Source organism: Coloeus monedula (assembly GCF_965178545.1).
Source record: "Coloeus monedula genome assembly, chromosome: 27".
Taxonomy (NCBI): Eukaryota; Metazoa; Chordata; class Aves; order Passeriformes; family Corvidae; genus Coloeus; species Coloeus monedula.
Window position 1 is genome coordinate 6,065,481 of NC_138807.1, and position 23,238 is coordinate 6,088,718.

A 23,238-nucleotide genomic window follows, 5' to 3' on the forward strand; every position below is an offset into this window, starting at 1 on the left:
CACAGCCCTGGGCAGGGCTGAGGAAGAAGTTGGACTTGATGGTCCTGGAGGGCTTTTCCAGCCTCAAGGATTCCCTGATTCCTCCTGTCCTGACGTGCACGGAGCTGCCCTTGCACAGCACGGACACCCTGGAGATGCTCAAGGGACATTTGCCCCTTTTCTTCTCAAACACAAAGTCGCTGAGTCACAGAATTCCAGAAAGTTTTGGGTTGGAGGGACCTCAAAGCCCATCCAGTGCCACCCCTGCCATGGCAGGGACACCTTCCACTGTGCCAGGCTGCTCCCAGCCCCAGTGTCCAGCCCGGCCTTGGGCACTGCCAGGGATCCAGGGGCAGCCCCAGCTGCTCTGGGAATCCCATTCCACCCTCACAGGGAACAATCGCCGGGCACAGACCTCGCGGGGGAATTCTGCCATGGATACTCTGGCTCTGGCTCCAGGAGCAGCTGCTGCTCCTGGTGACTTTCAGAAGCTGCTGAAGTGAAAATTGGGCTCCCGCTGCCTGTTATGCAAAAGCAGTTTCTTAGCAACAAAAGTGATATTCTGTGTGAAGGCAACAGGCATCAGTGGGATAATCCACCGTAATTCCAGACAAGACCTAAAACGGGTGGATGGGCTGAATAATAATCATGACAGACAGAATGATAATAATGGAAGTAATGAGACTAAGCTTATTTCCCTGGGTAGGAGAAACCCAGCTATAAATAAAATACAATGGGAGAAACCCTGTGCCAGTTCTCTGTATAAAGATTAGAGACACTTAAACTCAACTTATGCCCTAAAAATAGGCTCTAGTGAGTAAAGAAAGCTTTGCTCATCTAAGCTGAGGTATTTATTGCTTGAGTGTTTTCCTTCACTCCGAGCAGGTACTGTCACTCAGGGACGGAGCAAGCTGGACATAATGTCCCGTGGAAGGAATTGGAGGGAATAAATCTGTGTTCGCTGGTGGCGACGAGGCTTTGCCACCTCCAAGGCAGGAAACTCGTACTTTAAAACGCATCACCACACCTGTGCAGGGCCGTGGGCTGGACTGCGTGGTCCCCGTGCCTTCGTTACAGCTCAGGACATTATGATTACATAAAACCTGCAATTAAACCACGTCAGATTAATGCTGTGTAGCCGCTGTGTTTTGAAGTTCAATAACATCAAGGAATTTAAGAGAAATAAAACCGCTATGCAACGAGCAGAGACGCACCTGGACAGCGCCCGGCCCGCGCGGGGCGCGCTGGGAAGCGTAGTCCCGGCGCGGTGAAGCCCCGTCAGCGGCGCTGCCCGCAGTGGGGCGACAGGACTACACTCCCCAGGATGCCCCGCGCGGAGAGGGTGCGCGTCCTTCCCGCCTCTCCGCCGTCCGCGCTGCCTTCCGGGAAACAGAGTACGCGGAGCGCAACACCGGGTGAGCAGCGCTGCGCGCGGGACTACAGCTCCCATCATCCACCGCCCGTCCCGCTCCGCCCCGCGCGGCGCCATTTTGTTCCGCGGCGCAGCCTGAGATGGCGGCCGGGTCCGGGCGGTGAAGGTCCCGCCGCGCTGAGGGCAGGGGGGGTCCCGCCGCCCCCCGCCCGTCCCGCGCCGCGCTGGGGCCGCGCCGCCGCTGCCGGCCCATGGCCTGGAGGCGGCTCCTGGCGCCATGGACCTGCGCACGGCCGTGTACAACGCGGCTCGCGATGGGAAGCTGAAGCTGCTGCAGAAGCTGCTGGGCAGCCGCAGCCGGGAGGAGCTGGAGGCACTGACGGCGGGGCCCGGCGGCGGGGGCGGCCCCGGGGCCGGCAGCACTCCGCTGCTGATCGCGGCCCGGCACGGGCACCTGGAGGTGGTGGAGTACCTGCTGGATCACTGCGGGGCCCGCGTGGAGGAGGGCGGCTCCGTCAGCTTCGACGGCGAGACCATCGAGGGGGCCCCGCCGCTGTGGGCGGCCTCGGCTGCGGGGCACCTGGGCGTGGTGCGGAGCCTGCTGGACCACGGCGCCTCGGTGAACCAGACCACGCTGACCAACTCCACCCCGCTGCGGGCCGCCTGCTTCGACGGGCACCTGGAGATCGTGCGGTACCTGGTGGGTGAGCGCGGGGCCGACCTGGAGGTGGCCAACCGGCACGGCCACACGTGCTTGATGATTTCCTGCTACAAAGGGCACCGGGAGATCGCCCGGTACTTGCTGGAGAAAGGGGCCGATGTGAACCGGCGCAGCGTGAAGGGAAACACGGCCCTGCACGACTGTGCCGAGTCGGGCAGCCTGGAGATCCTGCAGCTCCTGCTCCGCTCCAAGGCCCGCATGGAGAAGGACGGCTATGGCATGACGCCTCTGCTCGCTGCCAGTGTCACCGGCCACACCAACATCGTGGAGTACCTCATCCAGGGGGGGCTGCAGCAGGACGAGGCCGCGGGGGGCCAGAGTGGGACCTGTGCCTCAGGTGGGAGCCATCAGAGGGGCTGCAGTGAAGAGGGCTGTGAGGGATGCGGTGCATCAGCTTCCAGTCAGGACGAGGTCCCGAACGTGTTCTGCACTCGAGAGGCTGCTGTGGAAGCGCTGGAGCTGCTGGGTGCCACCTTTGTAGACAAGAAACGAGACCTGTTGGGAGCCCACAAGTACTGGCGCAGGGCGATGGAGCTGCGCTGCGAGGGCGGGAAGTACCTGCCTAAGCCGGAGCCCCGGCAGCTGGTGCTGGCCTATGACTATTCCCGGGAGGTGAGCTCTCTGGAGGAGCTGGAAGCGCTGATCACGGACCCCGATGAGATGCGCATGCAGGCGCTGCTGATCCGGGAGCGCATCCTGGGCCCTTCCCACCCCGACACTTCGTACTACATCCGTTACCGCGGGGCCGTCTACGCCGACTCCGGCAACTTCGAGCGCTGCATTAACCTGTGGAAGTACGCCCTGGACATGCAGCAAGGCAACCTGGAGCCCCTCAGCCCCATGACTGCCAGCAGTTTCCTTTCCTTTGCCGAGCTTTACTCCTACGTGCTCCAAGACCGCTCCAAAGGCACTTTGGCCACCCACCTGGGCTTCTCCGACCTCATCGGGGTGCTGAGCAAAGGGGTCCGGGAGGTGGAGAGGGCCCTGGTGCACGGCAAGGACCCTGTGGCCGACTCGGCTCAGTTCACCAAGACGTTGGCCATCATCCTGCACCTGGTTTTCCTGCTGGAGAAGGTGGAATGCACCCCGGAGCAGGAGCACCAGAAGCGCCAGACCATCTACCGCCTGCTCAAGTGCAGCCCCCGGGCCAAGAACGGCTTCACCCTCCTGCACATGGCCGTGGACAAGGACACCACGACGGTGGGGCGTTACCCCGTGGGCAAATTCCCGTCGCTCCACGTGGTCAACCTGCTGCTGGAGTGCGGGGCGGACCCGGACAGCCGGGACTATGACAACAACACCCCCCTGCACGTGGCTGCCCGCAACAACTGCCCGCTGATCATGAGCGCCCTGATGGAGGCCGGGGCGCACATGGACGCCACCAACGCCTTCAAGCAGACGGCCTACGAGCTGCTGGACGAGAAGCTGCTCACCAAGAGCACCATGCAGCCCTTCAACTACATCACCCTCCAGTGCCTTGCTGCTCGCGCCCTGGACAAGCACAAGATTCCCTACAAGGGATTCATCCCTGAGGAGCTGGAAGCCTTCATTGAGCTGCACTAGGGCGTGAGAGCCGACGGTCCCCAGCTTATCCCACCCCGCTGAGGTTGTGCAGCTGGAGGGCTCGGGCTGGCTGTGCCAAGGGGCCGAGGGCTGTCGCTGTGCTGAGCTTTGTCCCCATCTGTCACCACCCAGCTGGCGTGTCAGGGCAGGGGAGGAGGCTCCAGAGCTCCTGGCTGTCCCTCGTCACCTGCAGGTACCAGCTCTCTCCAGTGCACTCTGCCCACAGAAGCCCACAGCCCCTGCCCTTCCCCATGCCACCATCTTGTCCTGAGAAGGAAGAAAACAGAGATTCCCTGGGACCTGCTGCCTCTCCCGTTAGTGCTGGATTAACTCAGCGTTCAGCTTTGGAGCAGCTACACATCCCCCACGTGCTCTGGCCTTTCCCACCCCACACACCCAACAGATAGAAAGTGAATGAGGAATAAAATACCCTCCAGCTAGTCCCTTCCCCTCCCTCCCATCAGGTTTGGGACAGCCCATGCCCAACGTGCACGAAGGGCTCGTGCTCTGCCCAGGGATGGCACAGGGCTGGGTGTGCTGAGGATGGGGTTTGTCTCTCTCTTGGTTGGCCAAGTAGCAAATGGTGTTAAACGCCTGAGATTTCCATGATTGTGCATAAAGCTGGGATGTTTTTTCTCTTGTAGAGCCAGGCCCTATCTATGCTGCAAGACTTCTCCAATCCTGTAAGATAGAGGAAGGTCAGTTCTGGTTATACAGTTTCATCCATAGATGTAGTTTATGAATGGGGAGGAAAAACTACTTTAAGAACAAAATCCTGATGTGGTGTTCAGGCCCTTGGCTTGTCCATTCCACACCCATTCGCTCCATTCCCAGCCTGGATGTGCTTTAGCTCCAGAGGTCAGCAGGGACTGAGCTGGAAGGGTGAATGTGGATGGTTTGGGAGCCAAAACAGCAAATTGAAGGTTGAGCTCTTGCAAGCCCTTCAGGCCAGGAGGTACCTGTAGCGTGGAGGTGCTGGGAGGGGGTTATGAAAGCAAGTGAGTGTCTATGGTGGGTTTGCACCAGGGTGGGGCTGAAGGAAGAAGCAAGAAATGAAAGGTTAAGGTGCCTCCTTGTCCTTCTGAGGTTTTAGTATCACCTGCTTGGGCTTTGTTACTGCCCCATTCTGAAACTTGTGCAGTGGGTTCTTAGCAGCTGGTTTGGGCTTTTGAGTCTTCTTTTTTTTCCTTTTTTTTTTTTTTTTATTTTTTTTTTGTAACTTCACTGAGGATGGTGCTACTTCCAAGGTGGAATTTGAAATCTCACCTGGCTGCTGTTTGGGCAAGCTCCTTCCTTTGATGAGGATCTGCACACACCTTGTTTTTAACTCTGTAGTCTCAGGGCAGGTTTTTGCCTCCATGAGCAGAACCCTCAGTGGTGGAAAACAAAGAGTTTCCAGCAGTTTGTCCTTGTGCAGGGGGTGATGGGCAGCCCCTGGCTCATTCCCTGGCCCTGAGCAGGGTGGGAAGCACAGCTGAGGGGGGAAGCAGCTGCCTCGGAGCTCTGGGAAAGGCCCCACCTGGGAGAGCAGACCCCAGCCCCACCCTCGCTCTCTGTGCTACTGAAGCTTCTCTACTTGTATTTATCAGCCTCAATAACCACGCTCTCTGCCCCTTCAAGATAATGTAGATCTGCCAGTACATTTTGCAGTGTTAACTATAACATTTATTTATAAAGCGAGGAGGTTTAACTTGAATTGAGCTGTAAAGTGCAGAGTTAGTTTAGCTGCCTTCTATTTTTTTTTTCCTTTTGGCTGAAACCTGAACTAAACTGCAGGAATGGGATTTGTTCCTTTGTGAGCTGATGAGCGCTCTTAACTTTAAATAATAAAACAAAAAATGGCTGCTAGAATGCAAGTGCCTTGGACTTCTTCCTGATAAGCCTCTATTTTCAGTTTTTTTCCTCTATTTTCAGGTTGTTTCCCAGGGATGGGACACTGTGGGTATGGAATTCCGGGGTGTTTGCAATTAACAGGCGTGATTGGTTCATTTCATGGTTACTCCTGTGAAAAACCAATCTGTGCTGCAGTGGCAAACGTTTCCCCTGGAAAAGGGTAACACTGGCACTGAAGTGACACCTCTTCTTATATGTTTTGCCTTATATTTCGATGTAAATCAAACTGTGAGAGGATCTTTGTTGGCTCAGGTATTACCTACCTTACACATGTGGGACAGTGGGCACAGCAAGCAGAAAGAGGGACACAGTGTCAGCAGTTTGTTTTCCAGCCCCAAATCCATCAGGGATGGTAAAAACAGAGAAATTACTGGTACTGGAGTTAGTTGCACACAGGAACCTGGGTTCCCAAAAATGCTTGGTCTTCCCCAGGGAGGGTGGATGGATAAAATATTTGAATGTTTGTCCTGTCATTAATTGCTCCATCCTTAATGCTTGGTGCCTTGATGAATGATGGGGCCCTTGTGCTAAAAATGACATTTAAGCAGTGTCTGTAGAGCCTGGGGATGTGCTTCTCTCCCCCAGATCTTGCTCGTGTGCTGCAGGTGATCTCCAGGTGTGTGGGAGAGCAGCTGCCAGGCAGGTGCAAGGAGCCAGGTGGCCTCAGGACCGAGGCAGGGGCTGGCCAGTGCAATTCCACCTGCACCCACGGCTGCTGGCAGGAGAGAGGTGGGAAGGGAGTTACTCCATGCAGGAGCAACTCGAGCTGGGCTCTTGTGGTTGGGGAATGCAGTCGGGTGCTACAGCCCCAAGGAGGAGAATATTCTGTGTGATGGAAAAGGCTTCACTTTTTTTTTTAACACATAAATAATCTGTAATTACATAGAGGTCCCAGCAATTAAATGTTGATAGTAATTACAGGGTGGGAGAAATCACTGCATGATTTAGGGGTAATTACACCAAACAGGCCTGATTGACTGTAGGGCCAGCTCCATGTGGGGAAAACACAGAGTTGTGGGGAACAGGGCAATGTTTCAGTGATTATTTTGTTAATTATCTTGGACAGAGAGGAGTTTTTTCTCCACTGTGGTGGCTGCAGACCCTCCTATATGCCAGACACAGCTCTCCCTCCCCTTTGTGTGATCCAAGCACGCTGGATGTGGCTGTGCTGAAGTTGTTTACAAGCTGGAGCAGCTTCCAGTTGACTAATTTTGCATGATATTTATTTATAGTAGGAGAGGAGCCGGGAAAGGAGGGATGTGTGTGTGCTCCCAAGGGGAGGGACTGTCCTGCACCAACTGCAGGGCACAGGAATTGCAGTAACACAACACCTCTTAGCGGTGCTGAGGAGGAGAGAAACCAGGAAAATAAAAGGAATTAGAGCACTTGGAGGATGCCAGCTGGCTCTGGAAGGAGTAGATGAGTTAATCCATTGTCACTGGGTCCTGCAGAGTTGAAATCCAAACTGAGAGCTGGAAGCCAAGAGTTGGGGGTAGCTCAGAGTCCAAGGACTCGGTAACACCTGTCTCATACAGGGGTTGGCTGCGGGGCTCGCGTGGCTCTTGGACAAACACTGCAGTCTGGAGTTAGGCCCTGAGAGGGGCCAGGGCCAGGCCCAGGGCCAGGATGGCCTGTTGGAGTCCTGGGCTCAGATCCTCGTGGAACCTGCTGGGACAGACATTGGGAGCCTGCCAGGGAAGCCACGGAGCACACACAGACTGCAGAAATACCTGGGGTGGGGTCACTGCCCTGTATTGATCACAGGTGGCCCTCGGCATCCACTTTAACAGGGAGTGGCTCCTCAGGAGTCTGCGAACTCTGCCCTGCTCCTGGCACAGCTGAGCTGGCTCTGGGCTCTGCTCTGGGAGGGAACAGCCGCATTTCAGTCTCTCGGTGGCTTTGGGGTGACCTCTGCTGACGATCTGGAAAATGGCTGTGCCTGGAGCGCGTGGCAGGAGGAGTGAGGGGTCGGGGGATTTGCTCCAGGTGCCCTCCTGGTGTTAAAACTCAGTAGGTACCAGCTTGGTACATCCCTTGTACAGTTCCTGCAAAATTACCCCTCCCACTCCGCATTCCTGGAGCACTACTCTGCTCAGTGCTTTTGGTTTTTCATCCCACTTTTTCCTTAAAAGCAGCTTCCCAAAACATCCCCTGCAGATTGTCCCTCAAATCATTTGGTCAGTGGCATCTCCCAGCCCTTCTACCCAACATGCAGAATAATTTTCCATATATCCTTGAGTATGCCTTTTCAAATTCTACAGGAAAGAACAAGAGGAACACAAATAAATTAATTAAAATTTATTTATAAAATCTTCAAGTAGCTCCACAGAATCAGGAAAATAATTTTCTCAGTTACTTGAACATAAGCACAAGGAGAAACAGTTCCAAGAGATCTCCATGTCTTTTTTCCAACAAAAAATGAAGAATTTTCTTTTGTGCTTCAGGAAAATGGCACTCTTGATGCATAGAATAATAGTCCCAGTCCCAGCAGAATCACTCTAATCCAGGATTTGAAATTAATTGTGTCTCCGACCTCGGCTGCCCCGGGTCAGACATTGTGCCTGGTTTGCTCCTGGCTGTCCTGGGGCCCAGGTGTGGCAGTTTCCACCTGCATCACGTTGTGGTTCCCAATCTGAACCATCCGGGCGTGTTGGATGATGAGGGATGGGATCCCTCCCTGGCCTGGCACGATGTTGTAGTGGCCTGGGGGGAGCTGTGCTTGGGAAGGGGGAGGACCGCTCTGAGCAGGCAGGGCGTCCATCGGGGCAGGGGGACACCAGGGTTGGGGTGATGGCTCTGGTGGCCACGGCCGTGGCGCTGCTGGAGGCACCCAGGGAGGGGAGCCCAGGCTCAGGGCAGCCAAGTTCTGCTGGGCTTGGTACTGTTCCCAACACGCCTGGAGCTTCCTTCTCTGCATCTGGTCCCATAGGGCTTTCTTCTCCCTGATCTTCTTGGGGTTAAAAGTCTTGTGCACATTCCTGGAGAAGAGAGGAGAGCTCTCGTTCAGGGTCACCAGCACACTGAGCATCGTGGGAATCCGGCTGCACTCCAGGGCATTCACCTTGGGTAAAAACGGGATGACTGAGTGTTGCTTGGAGGGATCCAGGATGGACTGCATCAGAGCAGTGTCTGTCTGGAACTGACACAGGTTGCACGGGAAGTTCTTGGTCAGCAGGAGGATCATGAAGGCAGAGTTTTCCATGGCGTCCTGGAAGCAAGTCATGTGGCTGCGTCCGGCGATGAAGAAATCCTCACTGAGTGTGGCACCGTTGGACACCCCCAGGCTCTCCAGCAGGTTCTTGACCCGGTGGGCCTCAATCTCATCTTCACTGGCGTGCAAGACAACAAACGTGAAGAACTTGGCACCATCTGGCTCTGATGGATCCATGGGTGGGAGAGCAGGAGGAGGCCAGGCTGGAGAGGGGGATGAGCGCAGGGGAGGGGGATATAGTGCGTTGGAGTGAGATTCCTGAAGAGGAGGAAGAGTTGAGGAGAAGGAGTAAGTAGGAGGAGGAAGGGAACAGGTTGAAATAGAAGCAGGTGCAGAGTTACAAGGAATGCCTGCTGGAATGTAGGAGTCCTCTATGGACATGTGGGCAGGAGCAGTATCCACTGCACCCCTTGGGTCAGGGATACCAGTAGATAATTGCTTTTCATCCTGTTTTTCATCCTGCTTTTCATCCTGCTTTTCTCTTTGTGTGTGAGGCTGTGTCAGTGTGCTGGACACGTCTCTGCTTTGGGCAGGCTCTGAGGGCAGCGGCGTCTCGGGAACGGGGAGTGTGGGGTGACAGGGACTGACCTGCAGAACCTTCTCTGGCCGGGGCCCGTGGGCAGCCATGTCCTGCCTGGGGAGAGAGCTGGGTGTGCTGGCCCAGCTGGATTCCTGCGGGCCGTGGCTCAGTCCGTCCCCGTCGGGGTGTCCAGCACGGCTGGGCCGGGGGACAGGCTCGAGGATGGAGGGCTGGGTGTGAAAAGCAACTGTTGGTGATGCACTGATCTCCAAACAGCTGGACAGGGAGGAACTCCCCTCAGAGCACAAGGTCTGGGGGCCTGAAAGGTCTGAGTTGCCTCCGATCTGCACTGGAGAACTCCTCACCACGTAGTTGGAGCTGGCTGTGCAGGGAACTCCCGCATCCTCATGGGATCTCAGCGTCCAAAAGCTGTCCCCTGAGCCCACACTGGCTGCAGAGCCCTGTTTGTCCTGTTCCTCAGCTGGGATGTTGTTGAATGTCCCCCGCTGAGTGTCCTTGCTGGCATGGCAGGCTTTGTCCCTGGCCTCAGGACTGCACAGCTTTTCCTGTGCCAACACTGTGTACACCTGTGCCAGCAGTGCCACGGCACCTGCATCCAGCTGGGGAGGCTGCAAATCCTCCCTGTCTTCCCGCACTCCTGCGGCGCCCAGTTTGATCTGGTGGATGTACTGGGCTGCCTGGTTATCCCTCAAGGCATCCAGACAAATTCTTGCATCGGTTTCTTGCCCCAGAGTGAGCAGGACCATGGCTTGCAGTAACTTGCTGCAGGGCCCAGGGACGCCAGTGAAGTGCTTCAGTTTGAGTTTGAGGCTCAGCAGTTTCTCTGGTGGGGCCTGGGACAGAATGTTGAACACGTCCTCAAAGCTCGGCTGGAGCTCAGCACTCTGTGCCATCTCTCAGCTGCTGGCCCAGACCATGGACTGAAGCAGGGATGGGAAAAGCATCTTATGGCAAAGGGTTGTCTCCCTGTGGGGCTTGGGGATGCCCCGGTCGCGCTCCTCGTACCACACAAACCCTTTGGTGCTCAGGGACTCATCTCGGAACCGGGACCTCTCTGTGCTGGGAATCTGTGAGGAGAACAGAGGACAGTGTTCAGAGGGGTGATGTGGGAGCTGGGGGATGCTCCTCGAGCTGCCAGGCTCTCTCTCACACCTCCCAAATATTTTTGCATCTGTTCCGAGCTTGCAGCTGTGCCAGTGCTCTGTGCATTATTCCAACTCTGTGATTAAGCAAAGAGCACATTCTTTGTGTTAATTTCACATTAATTATAACTAGTTTAAAATAATTGATGAAATAATGATGTATTTAGGTAAATCCAAGTGTCTCCTCCAGGCAGCTTGTTCCAGAGGTCTTTGCAGGCTCCTTGCAATGGCAGTTGAGGAATAAAACAGGGACAGAGAAAACCCTTTCCAGCTGATAACCTGTGTTATCAGGGAAGATTCACAGGGAAGAATTCCTTCCCAAGATCCCATCCAGCCCTGCCCTCTGGCACTGGGAAGCCATTCCCTGGGTCCTGTCCCTCCATGCCTTGTCCCCAGTCCCTCTGCAGCTCTCCTGGAGCCCCTTTAGGCCCTGCAAGGGGCTCTCAGGTCTCCCCAGAGCCTTCTCCTCTCCAGGTGAGCACCCCCAGCTCTCCCAGCCTGGCTCCAGAGCAGAGGGGCTTCAGCCCTGCAGCAGCTCCGGGGCCTCCTCTGGACTGGCTCCAGCAGCTCCACGTCCTTCTGACGTTGGGAGACTTCATATCCCCATCCACAGCTGATCCCTGACCCCCTGCACTCACCCCCGGCCTCTGATGGGATTTTAATTAAACAACAGGAGTGTCTGGAGGGGAGGAGGGGGTTCCCGGTGGGGCGCTGCTCCAGGCGCTGCCTGAGCCCGCTGCAGGAACTTTCCCTATTTAAAGGCAGCCCCAGAAAACGCCCCGAAATAACTCTGAGCTGGGGAAAGTTTCTAACTGCAGCTTCCTGTTTTCCGGTCTCATGAAAATCCTGCAGTTGCCCAATTGCCCTCCCTCCCCAATTGCCAGCCCTGCCCCGTGTCCCCCGATGGGCGCGGGGGTGACACGGCCGAGCCCGAGGAAGTTGAAGCGGGGGCCGGGGCGGGGGCAGCGCTCGGGGCGAGCCCAGCGCCGCGACCACGGGCCCGGGGCCCGCGGGGAGGGAGGGGATCAGCCGAGAAGGGAGGACCCGGCAAGGGAAGGGGTCGGCCTACCTGCGGCCGGTGCCTGTGGCCGGGGCAGGCGGAAGCGGCGCGGGGCGCTGGGCACGGCCGGGGCGGAGCGGGGCGGGACCGGGAGAGCGCAGCCCGCGCTCGGGAACCGCGGCGGGACGGCCCTGGCCTGGGCGAGCCGCCTCCGACCTGCTCCAGCCAGGGCCAGCACTGCCCCGGGCCCCGGCATGAGCACCCCGAGCTGACACAGAGCGCTGGGGCCAGGCGAGGCAGGGACCGGCTGTTCCCTGCGGGCAGTGCCGCGGGGAAGTGTTGGAATTGAGACAAGCGCTAGAAAGCCCAGGATCCAGGGGCGAGGAACAAGAATGGAACACGGACAGATGCATCTGAGCCTCAGGAGCACAGGCAGAAGTTAGGGGAACAAAATAATTAAGGCATTTTTCTGCTTAGGAAAACATGGCACCTCCTAAACACATTTTATTTTTCCCCCCCAGCAAGAGCAGGGAACAGACGAGCGGGCCAGGGACAAGATTTGGTAAAGGCAGGGCTTCATCACAGCTCAGGTGAGGGAACAGAACCTGGCAGCTTTAGATACAAACAAACCCACACATCTTAAAACGCAGGTCACACTTTATTCCAATGTCTGCTCACCAGCCCTGGCACAGGGACAATACCAGGACAGAAGTTACCAAAATAAGTGACATTAGAAATTATTACAAAGTAGTGTTTTCTGGGAAAGAACCAGCACCTGGATTAAAATACCCCCTATTTTAATAACAGGATTTCCTAATCCCATGGCAGAGTAACTCCTGGGAAAAGCTGCCTGATTTAATGGCTGTGAAGTGTTTCACACATGAAGGTATGCACACACAATCCCTGAAGTCATTCACAGAACTAGGAAAGATGATTAAAGAAAACTCCACCCTGTTGAGTGTTTCTCCATGAAGGAAAAAACGTTTGGCTGATCCACAAAGAGAAATCTTTTCTTGAGAAGCAGCTCCTTGCCCCCAGCTGTGCCAGATGTGCTGCAGGGCCGAGCCCTGGAAGCACAACAGGCACAATGGAAATTGTGTCTGGAACTTGTATTTTTAAACATGGAGAAGGCAGGAGATGGTATCAAAGGTCAAGCACAGCATTTTCTCAAGATTCCACAGCTTGGGCAAATTAAAAAACAAATTCAGCATTAAAAATAAGTTGAGATCACTTCTTCTCTCCCACAACTTGTTTCAGCAAGAATTAGCTACTCACACTACAGCTGGGCTGAGTTAAAAAGCTGAAGTGCAGGTCCCATCTCCCCTTTCAGCACAGCAATGTGATTTAAAAACAGTAAATCAAGATTCAGAATATCCCCACCTTGCTTATCAGATCTCTTTACAACTACATCTGACTGTAACTTCAGAGAGCAGAGGCACTCGTGGCACAAGTGGGTGCACAATTAAAAGATCAGTGCTGTTCTAGTCAAGGAGCCTTGGCCAAAAGAGCTGGGATTTATCAGAGATTTTCCTCTGGTGCACTGGTTTTTATCTCCTTTTTAGCCAGGGCCACCTGTGTGTCCTTCTCTGCCTTCTCCTCCAGCTTCTCTAGCACTTCACACCATTTTTCTGAGATCCTGTTGGTTCCCTTTGGTGCTTGAGGTGCCTTTGTCACCTCCTGTGATGGTGGAGCCTTTTCCAACGTGGGCAATTTTCTATCAGTCCTCATCTCTTTCTTCTTGTGCTTTTTGCTGTCCCGTGCCACCTTAGCTATGGCCCTGAAGGGCCCCACAATCCAGTTCAGAGGGGTGTTGAGAGTGACATACTCAAAGAGGACATCGAGGGACCTTCGGGCTTCTGCCACACGGTCCTGGCTCTGGGCCAGGGTAGTTCTGGAGAGGTCCCGAAAGGACACGGCCCTAGAAAAAGAGCTGTGGAGCTTGTGGATGTGTCGAGTGGCCTGACACACAGCTTCCTGGATGTTGCTGGGGAGGCCGTGGACGCTGCGTCGGAGGCTCTCGTAGGCAGGCTGGAGCTGCTGGGTGATGATCCGCAGCATCGCCAGAGTGCGCGATTCCACCTGCTGGGAGAAACACAGCTCAGTTACGGGCTCGGGGGGCCCAGCCACTCGGGGCCTGCTCAGATGCACCTTCCGCGGATACCTCTGGCTGGCAGGCAGTTCTGACTTGGTTTCCTTTGGGCTGGGTCAGGCTCCAGTCCACCCACAGCTGATGGAGCTTCTCCTGCCCCTCCAGTAGCTTCTGGCCAACGTCCTGTTTCACAGATTCAATCTGATGGGAAAAATGAGAGGAAAAGGTTGTATTGCAAGCACACAAGTGCTTCCCCTCCAGGGAAGGATCCAAGGTGACGTGGAGCTAGTGTGGGACGGAGGAAGAGCTTCCAGCTGGATAGCAGGGCAGGAAAGGCTACAGACAGGAGGAAGAAGGGCAAAGCATGTTGGTACCAGTTTTATTGCCAGCTGCAGTCGTGAGAGGGTGTCCTGGGTGCGGTGCCTGATGCCCTGCAGCTTGGCCAGGGAGTGCTGGTAGGCTCGGTGCCGGACCCTGCCCGACAGGGAGCCCAGGCGCACAAAGTAACTCCGCTGCCGCTTCTGCTCCTCCACGGAGGCCACGCCAAACCCCTGCACCGTGGTGGCCAGTTTACCTGGAGGAAACAAGAACAGAGCTGCAGCTGGGCTCCACTGCCAGCTGGGAGGGGTGGAAGAGGTTGGATCACCCATTGGAAAACATGGAGGCTGAAGCTTGCTGCGAAAGCAGGAGGTTTGCAGTTGCTCAGGTGTTAAAGGCAGGTTAGTCCCTGCTCGATCTTCACATAAGCAGACTTGATGGAGAGGTTGAAGCATGAACCCACGTGTTTTACTTTGAGGCTGATGGGCAAGGACCAACCAGCAAATGCTTGAACTCTGTTCCATACCATGTGGCAATTTGGTGTTGACAGCCAGCCAACTTGGTGACAAATTCAGAGCTACCTGTCTGCTGCAGAAGCTGAATCTTGCTGGGTCAGGTGCTCTCTGCTCACACGGGAACGGATTTGCATCTACAAGCGCCAGGTAAGTATTTTCTTACCTAGTTCCTCCTCAGTCATCGGGAGGTAATGATCCACCAGATCTTCTGACATTCCCAGGACAGATTCCACACCTCCAGCCACTGCCTGGCTCACTGCCTTGGCTTTGCTTATGCTGTTGGTCACCACCGAGTTGGTCATCTCCACACCCTCCTGGAGAGCCTCCCTGCCTTGCTCCAGGGCTGTGTTGATCTTGCTGGTGATGGTGCCGTAGGCAGCATCCAGAGCTGTACTGACCGTAGAGGTGACCGCAGATTTGGTCTTCTCAACACTGTCTTGAACAGCCCCTTTGGTCAGGTCCACTGCTTCGGTCACCTTGTTGGCCACCAGCTCCTTGGCCCCCTGGGCAGCCCCCACAGCTGCAGTGATGGTGGAAGCAACAGCAGACTTGGTCCGGTCAACACTGTCCTCCACCATGTGCTTGGTGACATCCACGGCCTCTGTCACCTTGTTGGTCACCAGCTCCTTGGCCCCCTGGGCAGCCTCCACAGCATTGACAATTGTAGAAGCAACTGCAGACTTGGTCAGGTCAACACTGTCTTCTACGATGTGCTTACTGAGGTCCACTGCCTTGGTCACCTTGTCTGTCACCAGCTCCTTGGCCCCCTGGGCAGCCTCCACAGCATTGACAATCGTAGAGGCAACAGCAGACTTGGTCAGGTCAACACTGTCCTCCACCATGTGCTTGGTGACATCCACAGCTTTGGTGACCTTGTCCACAGCATCTGTCACCTTGTTGGCCACCAGGTCCTTGGCCCCCTGGGCAGCCCCTACAGCTGCAGTGATGGTGGAAGTCACAGCAGACTTGGTCCTGTCAACGCTGTCCTCCACAAGGTGCTTACTGAGGTCCACAGCCTCTGTCACCTTGTTGGTCACCAGCTCCTTGGCCCCTTGAGCAGCCTCCACAGCGCTGACAATCGTAGCGGCAACAGCAGACTTGGTCCTGTCAACACTGTCCTCCACCATGTGCTTGGTGACATCCACGGCCTCTGTCACCTTGTTGGTCACCAGCTCCTTGGCACCCTGGGCAGCCTCCACAGCACTGCTGACAGTGGAGGTGACCACAGACCTGGTCAGCTTGACACTGTCCCCAACAACATTTTTAGTGAGGTCCACAGCTTCAGTGACTTTATCAGTCATTGCTTCCCTGGCCTCGCAGGCGGCGTCCATGGCAGATGTGACCTTGGTGGACACCAGCTGTTTGGTGTCTGAGATTACCTGCACCAGGGAGAGGCAGAGAAAGATTTTTTTTTTTTCCCCCAAAAATATGTTTTCCCTCCCTGAGAAAGCTTTTCCACTTGGGTTAGTTGTGCTTGCAGTCTGTGGGAGGGCTGGGGAAGTGAGCACACCTATATTGACATGGATGTGTTCACTCCCACATGCTGAGAGCACCTCTCCAGCTTTCCCTGCTGCTGAGCTTTATTTATTTTCCCATATTCTTCTGTACCCATAGCAGTTCCATCAAGCCATGGCTTCCCCAGGAAAAGCCTTTCCTTACCTTATCTGCTGGCTGCTGCAGGAAGGGCAAGTTCTCCTCCAGCTGATCCAGACCTTTACAGGCATATTCATTCACAAGGGCAACTGGAAGAGACAACAGGTACCAGTTTATTCTTCCATGTGGGGATGGGTTTTTGACCCTACAATGGCCAGTTCAGGACACACTCATGAAAACAAGGCCCCAAAAATTAAATCACCATTCTGGGGTGGGATGTGTGTGGGTGTCTTGTTAAAAGTGAACAAACCCTAAAATTTGGCAGGTTCAAATAGTCTCCATTTTGCCTTCCCAGCTTTCTAACTGTAGACCTTAATCCAACTGCAGTGTAGCACCTGTCCTTGGTGGGTAGGGCAATGGGTTTAAAGGGTTGAAAAATGTTGGGATAACCAGGCTGAGCTCTATCCCAGACTGACACTGCTACTACCAGTTGGGATTGTCAGAATTTGGGGTGAGAGAGAGCAAGCAGGGAGTTACTACGTAGTAACCTAAAGAAATCAAACTCTGTTTCTCCTGGAAACAGTTTAATTCCCCAGAAGTTCAGTGTCGGGAGCTGCCAAGTGGGAGGCTCAGGGCTAGAGCAGAAGGTGCTGTGGGAGGTGGGATCACCCTACAGCACAGGAACCTCCCTCCCCACCTGTCCCTCTGTCCCAGGGGTCCCTCCAGCCCTGCACTTACTCTGTGGCTCGAGCTGGCTCAGGATGGGCTGTGCCCCTCCAACCACGCTGCCCACGGCCACGGCAGCCACGGTCTCAGCCACACTGCAGACACCGCTGAGGCAGGGGTGGGACTCCTTGGTGTGGTTGTAGGCAGAGGAGACCAGGTTGAAGGCAGAATTGAGCAAGGGCAGGCTGGTGACTCGATTGACAGCACTCTAAACCCAGGAGAAACAGAGACTTTAGAGCCCAGCCTGAGCTGGTGGGTGAACACAGCCGTGTGTCTTTCCAGAAATGTCCCACCTAATCCATCTCCTCAGCCTTCTTAAACTCAGAGTTGAGGAGACTCATCCAAAGGCCACCACCAAATGAACAAGCCAGGATTCAAAAATTTGACCTCTGGTCTCCTTAATTCTGAGTCACACTGGTTTCAGCACCAAGCCAGATGTGGAAGTAGGACCTGTAACAGCTCATATTTCAGAACTACTGGTATCGCTTGACCAGCCCTAACATGGTCTCTTGAGCAAAACAATTACCTTCTGTACTGAGGGGGTTTTGATTTGGCCACAGCTTCATTGGGCTAATGTTTCTGTCCCCCAGCCTGGTTTTGGGGTGCTGGCAGAGGTTTATCAGCACACGTCAGCAGGTGATTAAACTGCTCTGTGTTGCCCTGGCACCTACCACTGTCTGCTGCTCCTCAGCCTTCAGCAGGTCTGGGGTTGGGGTCTTTCCTGAGGCCATACTGAATTCAGCTGCAGCTGGAAGGAAAAACAAGAGTATCACAGCATGAGCACAGCTTCATTTCCTCCAAAGAAATAAAATCCTGCCAAAAAAGGGGAAAAGCAGAGGGCAGCAAAGCTGGGATCCATCATTCAGCTGCTCCAGGGAAGGTTCAGCACTCTATGGCTACCTGGAGACTTGCCTTCTCATCCTACTGACCAGCAAGGCAGGAAATCTCACTTCCTGTGAAACCAAGGCTCAGAGAAATTCTCATGACATAATGGGATTGAAGAAGCATAAAATGTTGCAATATTTTGAATGTGTGTTGGCTCCCCCAGTGTAGATCTCGGGCAGTATCTGGACACTCCAGTATTGGTGATAAATCCAGGATTACTCTGAGCCTTAGTCAGGCACAGCAGAGATTTCAGCACATTTGTTCTTCAGGACAGAGTCTGCTTTTCTCTCCTGTGCCAGTTAGTTTCTATTCTTAGATTTGCCATGACATTTTCCAATGGAAAACCCTCAAACCAAAATTCCTCCCAAAGTGGATTTCTAAGCCACACACTGCTCCAGGCTCACTGGCAGACTCTCCCCAAAAAAACCTTGCCATCTGAGTTGTGGCAGAGCCTATTGTCTCGTTTCTTGTGTTCTTTGCCTTGTGCAAAGTTTTTATTTTGCTGAGAAACAGGGACAGAGAGATGAGGAGAAGTAGTGAAACCAGCATTTGTGAGCCCTGGACTGGTTACCAAGAGGTAACTTGGTAAAACACCAAATATTGCTGCATTAACCACTGAATTAGTGAGAATTCAGTGAGATTTGAGCAGGGCAGGGATGCTGAGTGCTATGTGCCTATAGCAAAAGCTGTCACACAAGCTGTCACCTCCTCCAGCCTCTCCAGTGAGAAGCTGGGAGCCAGCACTCCTCTGGGAGCCCTCCCCAGTTTATCTGCACAGCAGAAACACCAATGGATCCTCATCAGGCTGGGAGAAGTTGTAAAAACCTGCTCCAAACAATGCAAGGCTGAATATAAAATCCAAGTCCCAAAGTCCACAGGGTTTGCTGTCAGTGCCTGTCCCTCTTGCTCTGCCCTAGGGCAGGTTTGTTACTGCTTTGGAGCCAAGCAGGGCTGACTTCGGGGCAAAGCACAGCTCTTTCAACACCATCACAAACAACCCCTCTGCTCAGTTATTTTACTTCTGGACAGGTGGAAAAAGCTCAAGCTGTGGAGTTTGACACTGTGGTGGCCTTGGTGTCAGGGCCAGCACAGAGACACTGCAGCAAAAGGAAGAGGGGAGGATTCTTGTTAGCATAATTCAGGAGTAACTCCTTGGCTGATGTAAAAACTGGTGTAAGGTTAGAATCAGCCTCTGAAGGACAGGGATCCCATGCTAATAATGGATGCAGCTGTGCCAGGGACAACCCTTCAGCACAGTCATGTTGGAACAAGGTTTGTTCTCCGCTGTGTGGGAGAAATCCACATGTTGCAACGCCAGGATTTGCAGTGTGGGCAAATCTCCACAGCATGGTTTTATTTTCTCTTTCCCTGCAAAAGTGCTGAGCAGCCTTTGTTTTACTTCAGAGATTGCAGGAAAGCCCAGTGCTTGGCAACTCTGGGGCAGGTAGTTCCGAATGCTTTGGAAAAGCCACAGCAAAGCCAGGATCATTGGGAGTGGAAGTTCCAGTGGGCAGAGGAACAGAAACAGCACCACTTTGTTTTGGTTGTGGTTTGCATTGTATGAAAGTGATAATCAGATGATTTCACACCATTGCTACATCCAAATATTAGGTCACTGCTGAGAAAGCTCTTGAAACAGGTGGTTTCAGAATGATGAAACTTCAGTGCTCTTTTCTAGCATCAGGGTCAGGAGATTTTCTGGGATCAGGAGCTGAACTCCTGATCATTGCCCAGTTGGAGTCAGTGGAAGAACAAGGGCTGGCACCAAACAGCAGGACCGTGGCACCAAACCCACCCAGCTGCTCCCTTTTCCCTGCCCCATCCCACACTGGCCTGGCAGAAGAGCAAGGAACTTCCCTGCTCCTCCCTGATTTCTGTCACTGGCAGTGACCAGTTCACACAAGCTGGTTCTTTAACTCCCCTTGGTTGGAAGGTTTCCCTGTGGAAAGCAGCTCAGCTCCATGAGAACAGGGTGCTGGTGTGTGGTCCTGTAGGTTCTTCGTGTTCAGGAAGCTTCTCCCCCTTCCAAAGGGCTTTTACCTTGGGAGACAGACTGAGCCACAGCCAGCACGGCTGGTTCAGTGGCTTAACTGGCAATTCCTTAATGACCATTGAGGAGAACAAAGCTAAATTTAGTGCTTTAGATGTGAGCAGGGAGGGCTAATCAGGGCAGAGGAATTCAATTGTGGTTAAAGCACCTATTTACATTCTTGTCGAGATTTGCCACTGATACCCGGTTCCCAAAAATGCAGAACTGTGTCACAGGATGTCTGTGGGGAATGGGCTGCAAATGCTCTGAGGACAGAATTAGTTTTAGGAGGAAGATCAAATGATTCCCAGCGTTGACCTTAGGACAGTAGTTTCAGGAGGGCTGGCAGAGGTGTTTGTCTCACCTTTCTGGATAAACCAGCAGCACTAGAAAACCTCAAGGATCAAAGCCACGCTTGTGGATGGATGCAGGGCTTCCCCCACACACTTCCAGCAGAAATTAAACACCACAACCAGTGGCCGCCCCATAGTCAGTAACTGCTTGGAACAGAGGTATCTTAGGAAAGAGGAGAGGAAGGTTTAACTAGAACAGCTTCTCAGTACGTCCCATTTACCAATCTTTCTACGAGGACAGAGCTCTTGGTTTCAGCTAGAAGCTGTAACTTGCAGAGCAAGCAGCTCAACACATTTCCATCTGGAATTTTCAGCAGAACCAGCTTCAGAAATTGAAATCCTTCCCAGCCATGCTCAGCTCCAGGTAGTCATGACCACATTTAAAGCCTTGTTAGTCTTGAGAAATGCTAATCCAGTTTGCTAAAGCTCCCTCCAGGAGCTGGCAGGGCCCTGCAGGGACAGGGTGCTCCTGAGCTAGAGGTCCCTTGTCACTCAGTTCTCGTGTCTCCACCAAAGGATCATGAGAAACAGCCCCAGGCAGGGCTGGCAGCGCTGTCACAGGAAGGGAATGCCCGGCTGGTCACCTGCATCACCTGTGCCCAGGATGTCACCTGCATCACCTGTGCCGGGCGCAGCCGGGGTGTCCCCACCATCCACACACAGCACTGGGCTGTGCACGTGAAGGTGACTGGTGGGACTCACCTCCTGTGGACCCCCCCAGCCGGGATCCTCAGCAGACAAGAAGCAAGAAAGAGCTTTTAAACCCCAGACTGTTCAATCAGAGATCAGAGATCCATGGAGTTACCAAGGACTCACCTCAAAGCTAGGAAAGAGCCTTTAGGGAAGAATTTGAATCCCACAATGATTTGGGTTGGAAAGGACCCTAAAGATCACCTCATTCCAAGCCTCTCAGCTGTTACCCAAGGCAGACACACCACGACACCAGAAAATGTCACCTTTGGCCTCAGAAAGCAAAGACCCCCCCGCCCAAGCACAGAGAAAGCAAGGACACAGCACCCAGCTCCTGCTCGCCCCGTGGCACACAGCTCCCACAGCGGGGACCTCTGAGCCAAGGGCTGTGGGATGGAGCCGGGTCCATCCCAACCTCTGCCCTGGCGAGGGCTGCAAGGAGCCCCCAGGAGAGCAGGGGGGAGCCCTGGGGAGTCACCCCAAGCCCCCAAACAAGTCACAGACACCCCCCCCCCCCCAGCTCCCTCACCTTGCCCTCCCCGCAGCCCAGCCTTACCTGCCTGCTCCGCGCCCGGCACCGGCGAGACGGGGAGCGCGGGGCGTTGTCCCGGTTAAATACCCCGGGGCCGATTGGCAGCTGCGGGGTTGGTGGAACCCGGGCGCTGCGGGGCCGGCCTGGCCAACCGGGAGCGGGAGGGGCGGAGGGCAGCGGGGTGGGGCCGCAGGTGAGGGTCCCCCCGGGGCCCTGCTGGGTGTTGGGAGCTGCTGTTTGTCCCCCGCAGGAGGGAAGGACCTGGCGGGGTGTCCCAGGGGATCTGCCAGAGGGTGTCCATTCCCCGGTGCTTTGGCCTTGGGGTCATGGAATCCCCTGAGTTGGGAGGGGCCCGCAGGGATCGCCGGTCCAACCCCTGGCCCTGCAGACACCCCAGCAATCCCCCCTGTGCATCCCGGGAGCTGTTCCTGCAAACACGGGGGCAAAGAGCTGCTCGTGGAAGTCAAGCGCTGGAGCTGCTTGGGAAGAGGTGCTGGGACAGGAGCTGAGCCCCTGTTTGTCCCCCAGCTGGGGGGACAGAGGCTGCCCTTGCGCTGCTCCTTGCAGGGCGTCACAGATGATATTAGGAAGTCCCAGGGAAGCAGGACGTGGAGTTTGTGGTGTGAAACATCATCATCATCCTGATGTTTTCCTGGCAAAGCTCCCCCTCCCCACACCAGGACTGCTGTGCCTCCCCGAGGAGTCAGACCTGCTCCCACCTCAGCCCGTGCCTGCCCTCAGCAAACACCTGATGGTGAAACCTTCTGCTTCTCCTGTTTGCTGGGATTTCAGGGTCGGAGTTGATTTATATTTTTATCCTTGAAGAGGCCCCAGCAATGCAGGACTCCAGGGAGCTCAGGGCTTTTTAACAGCTATAACAAATACTGAAAACTCTAGTTAATGCTTTTCTTTTCCATTTGTGCCTTTTCATCTTCAGCTCTCAAAAACATCAATTAAGCTTCCTGTTGTCTGTTTTCAAGATCAGTGGGGGAGGAAACTGAGGCACAGGTAAAAATTATCTGGAGTCTTCTAATGCTATTAAAGTGATTGAGTCACCTTGTTTTGGGGTACTAGATGCAGGAGACCTTGGCTCTGTTTCTGTATTGCCATTCAGGCAGGGGGGTGCCAATGGTTTCTGAAAAATGTGCTGTTAAGCTGACAAAAATGTGGACAATTGTCACTCCTCAGCTTTGGGAATCCCCATCCTGAGGCTGACTTAGCTGGGAGTGTTGGCTGGAAAGGCCTCTGGAGCTCAGGTACTCCTGGAGAGCTGGGATCTGGCTGAGACTTGAAACCTCCCAGGGATGGAGATCTCACACAGCCTTTCTGGCTGTTGGATCCACTGGATCTGGGTATTGCATTAATGTCCCAATGTCCACTCTGAGCCTCTCCAGCTACAGATTGTGGCTTTTGCCTCTTGTTTGATCCCCTGCACTGCTGGAAACAGTCCTTGTGCATTTTTCAGTGTGACATAAACTTCATTTTTCTGTCATCACCTGGGAACCTGTCATAGAATCACAGGACCCCAGAATGGTTTGGGTGGGAAGGACCTTAAATCCCATCCAGTGCCACTCCTGCCATGTCAGGGACACCTCCCACTGTCCCAGGCTGCTCCAAGCCCCAATGTCCAACCTGGCCTTGGGCACTGCCAGGGATCCAGGGGCAGCCCCAGCTGCTCTGGGCACCCTGTGCCAGGGCCTGCCCTCCCTCCCAGGGAAGGATTCCCTCCTAATCTCGTATCTAAACCTGCCCAGTTTGGAAGTTTTTGATGCAGTTCTGAAGTGTTTGATATCTTGTACTAAAACTGAAGCCAGTGGCTTTTAACAACTGTGATGTTTGTAAGGGAAATAAAAGTTGTTCTTGTCTGTCCTGTGAAGAGTTGATGAAATATAAGGTTTTTTACAGGAACAGGGAATCAAGAAATGGGTCCTGTGATTTTTGGAGTGTTGGCCTGACATGGCCAGTGCTACATCCTCAGGTAGCATGTCAGTGATCCAGCTGCCAGGTGGTTCATGGGTGTGAAGTGCCCCAGTGGGTCAGTTGTGGTGGGATGGTGAAAGTCTCATGGGACAGGTTCTATTTCATG

The 23,238-nt window shown here is 54.4% G+C and overlaps 2 protein-coding genes across 2 annotated transcripts; one reads left to right on the top strand and one right to left on the bottom strand.

Moving 5' to 3' along the window:
* Positions 1 to 1,476: 1,476 nt before the first annotated feature.
* Positions 1,477 to 5,486, top strand: FEM1A (fem-1 homolog A). The gene has a single exon (XM_082298022.1). The coding sequence runs from the start codon at positions 1,629 to 1,631 to the stop codon at positions 3,633 to 3,635; it is 2,007 nt and encodes a 668-aa protein (XP_082154148.1). The 5' UTR covers positions 1,477 to 1,628; the 3' UTR covers positions 3,636 to 5,486.
* A 2,364-nt stretch (positions 5,487 to 7,850) lies between these two features.
* On the bottom strand, positions 7,851 to 11,521 carry TICAM1 (TIR domain containing adaptor molecule 1). The gene is made up of 2 exons (XM_082298021.1): positions 11,492 to 11,521; positions 7,851 to 10,347 (listed from the first exon to the last, which is right to left on the bottom strand). The coding sequence occupies exon 2, from the start codon at positions 10,171 to 10,173 to the stop codon at positions 8,077 to 8,079; it is 2,097 nt and encodes a 698-aa protein (XP_082154147.1). The 5' UTR covers positions 10,174 to 10,347; positions 11,492 to 11,521; the 3' UTR covers positions 7,851 to 8,076.
* Positions 11,522 to 23,238: the final 11,717 nt, after the last annotated feature.

What these genes read in the sequence shown, in the direction of transcription:
- FEM1A (XM_082298022.1), top strand. Translation starts at nt 1,629, where the DNA reads ATGGACCTGCGCACGGCCGTGTACAACGCGGCTCGCGATGGGAAGCTG.
- TICAM1 (XM_082298021.1), bottom strand. Translation starts at nt 10,173, where the DNA reads ATGGCACAGAGTGCTGAGCTCCAGCCGAGCTTTGAGGACGTGTTCAAC.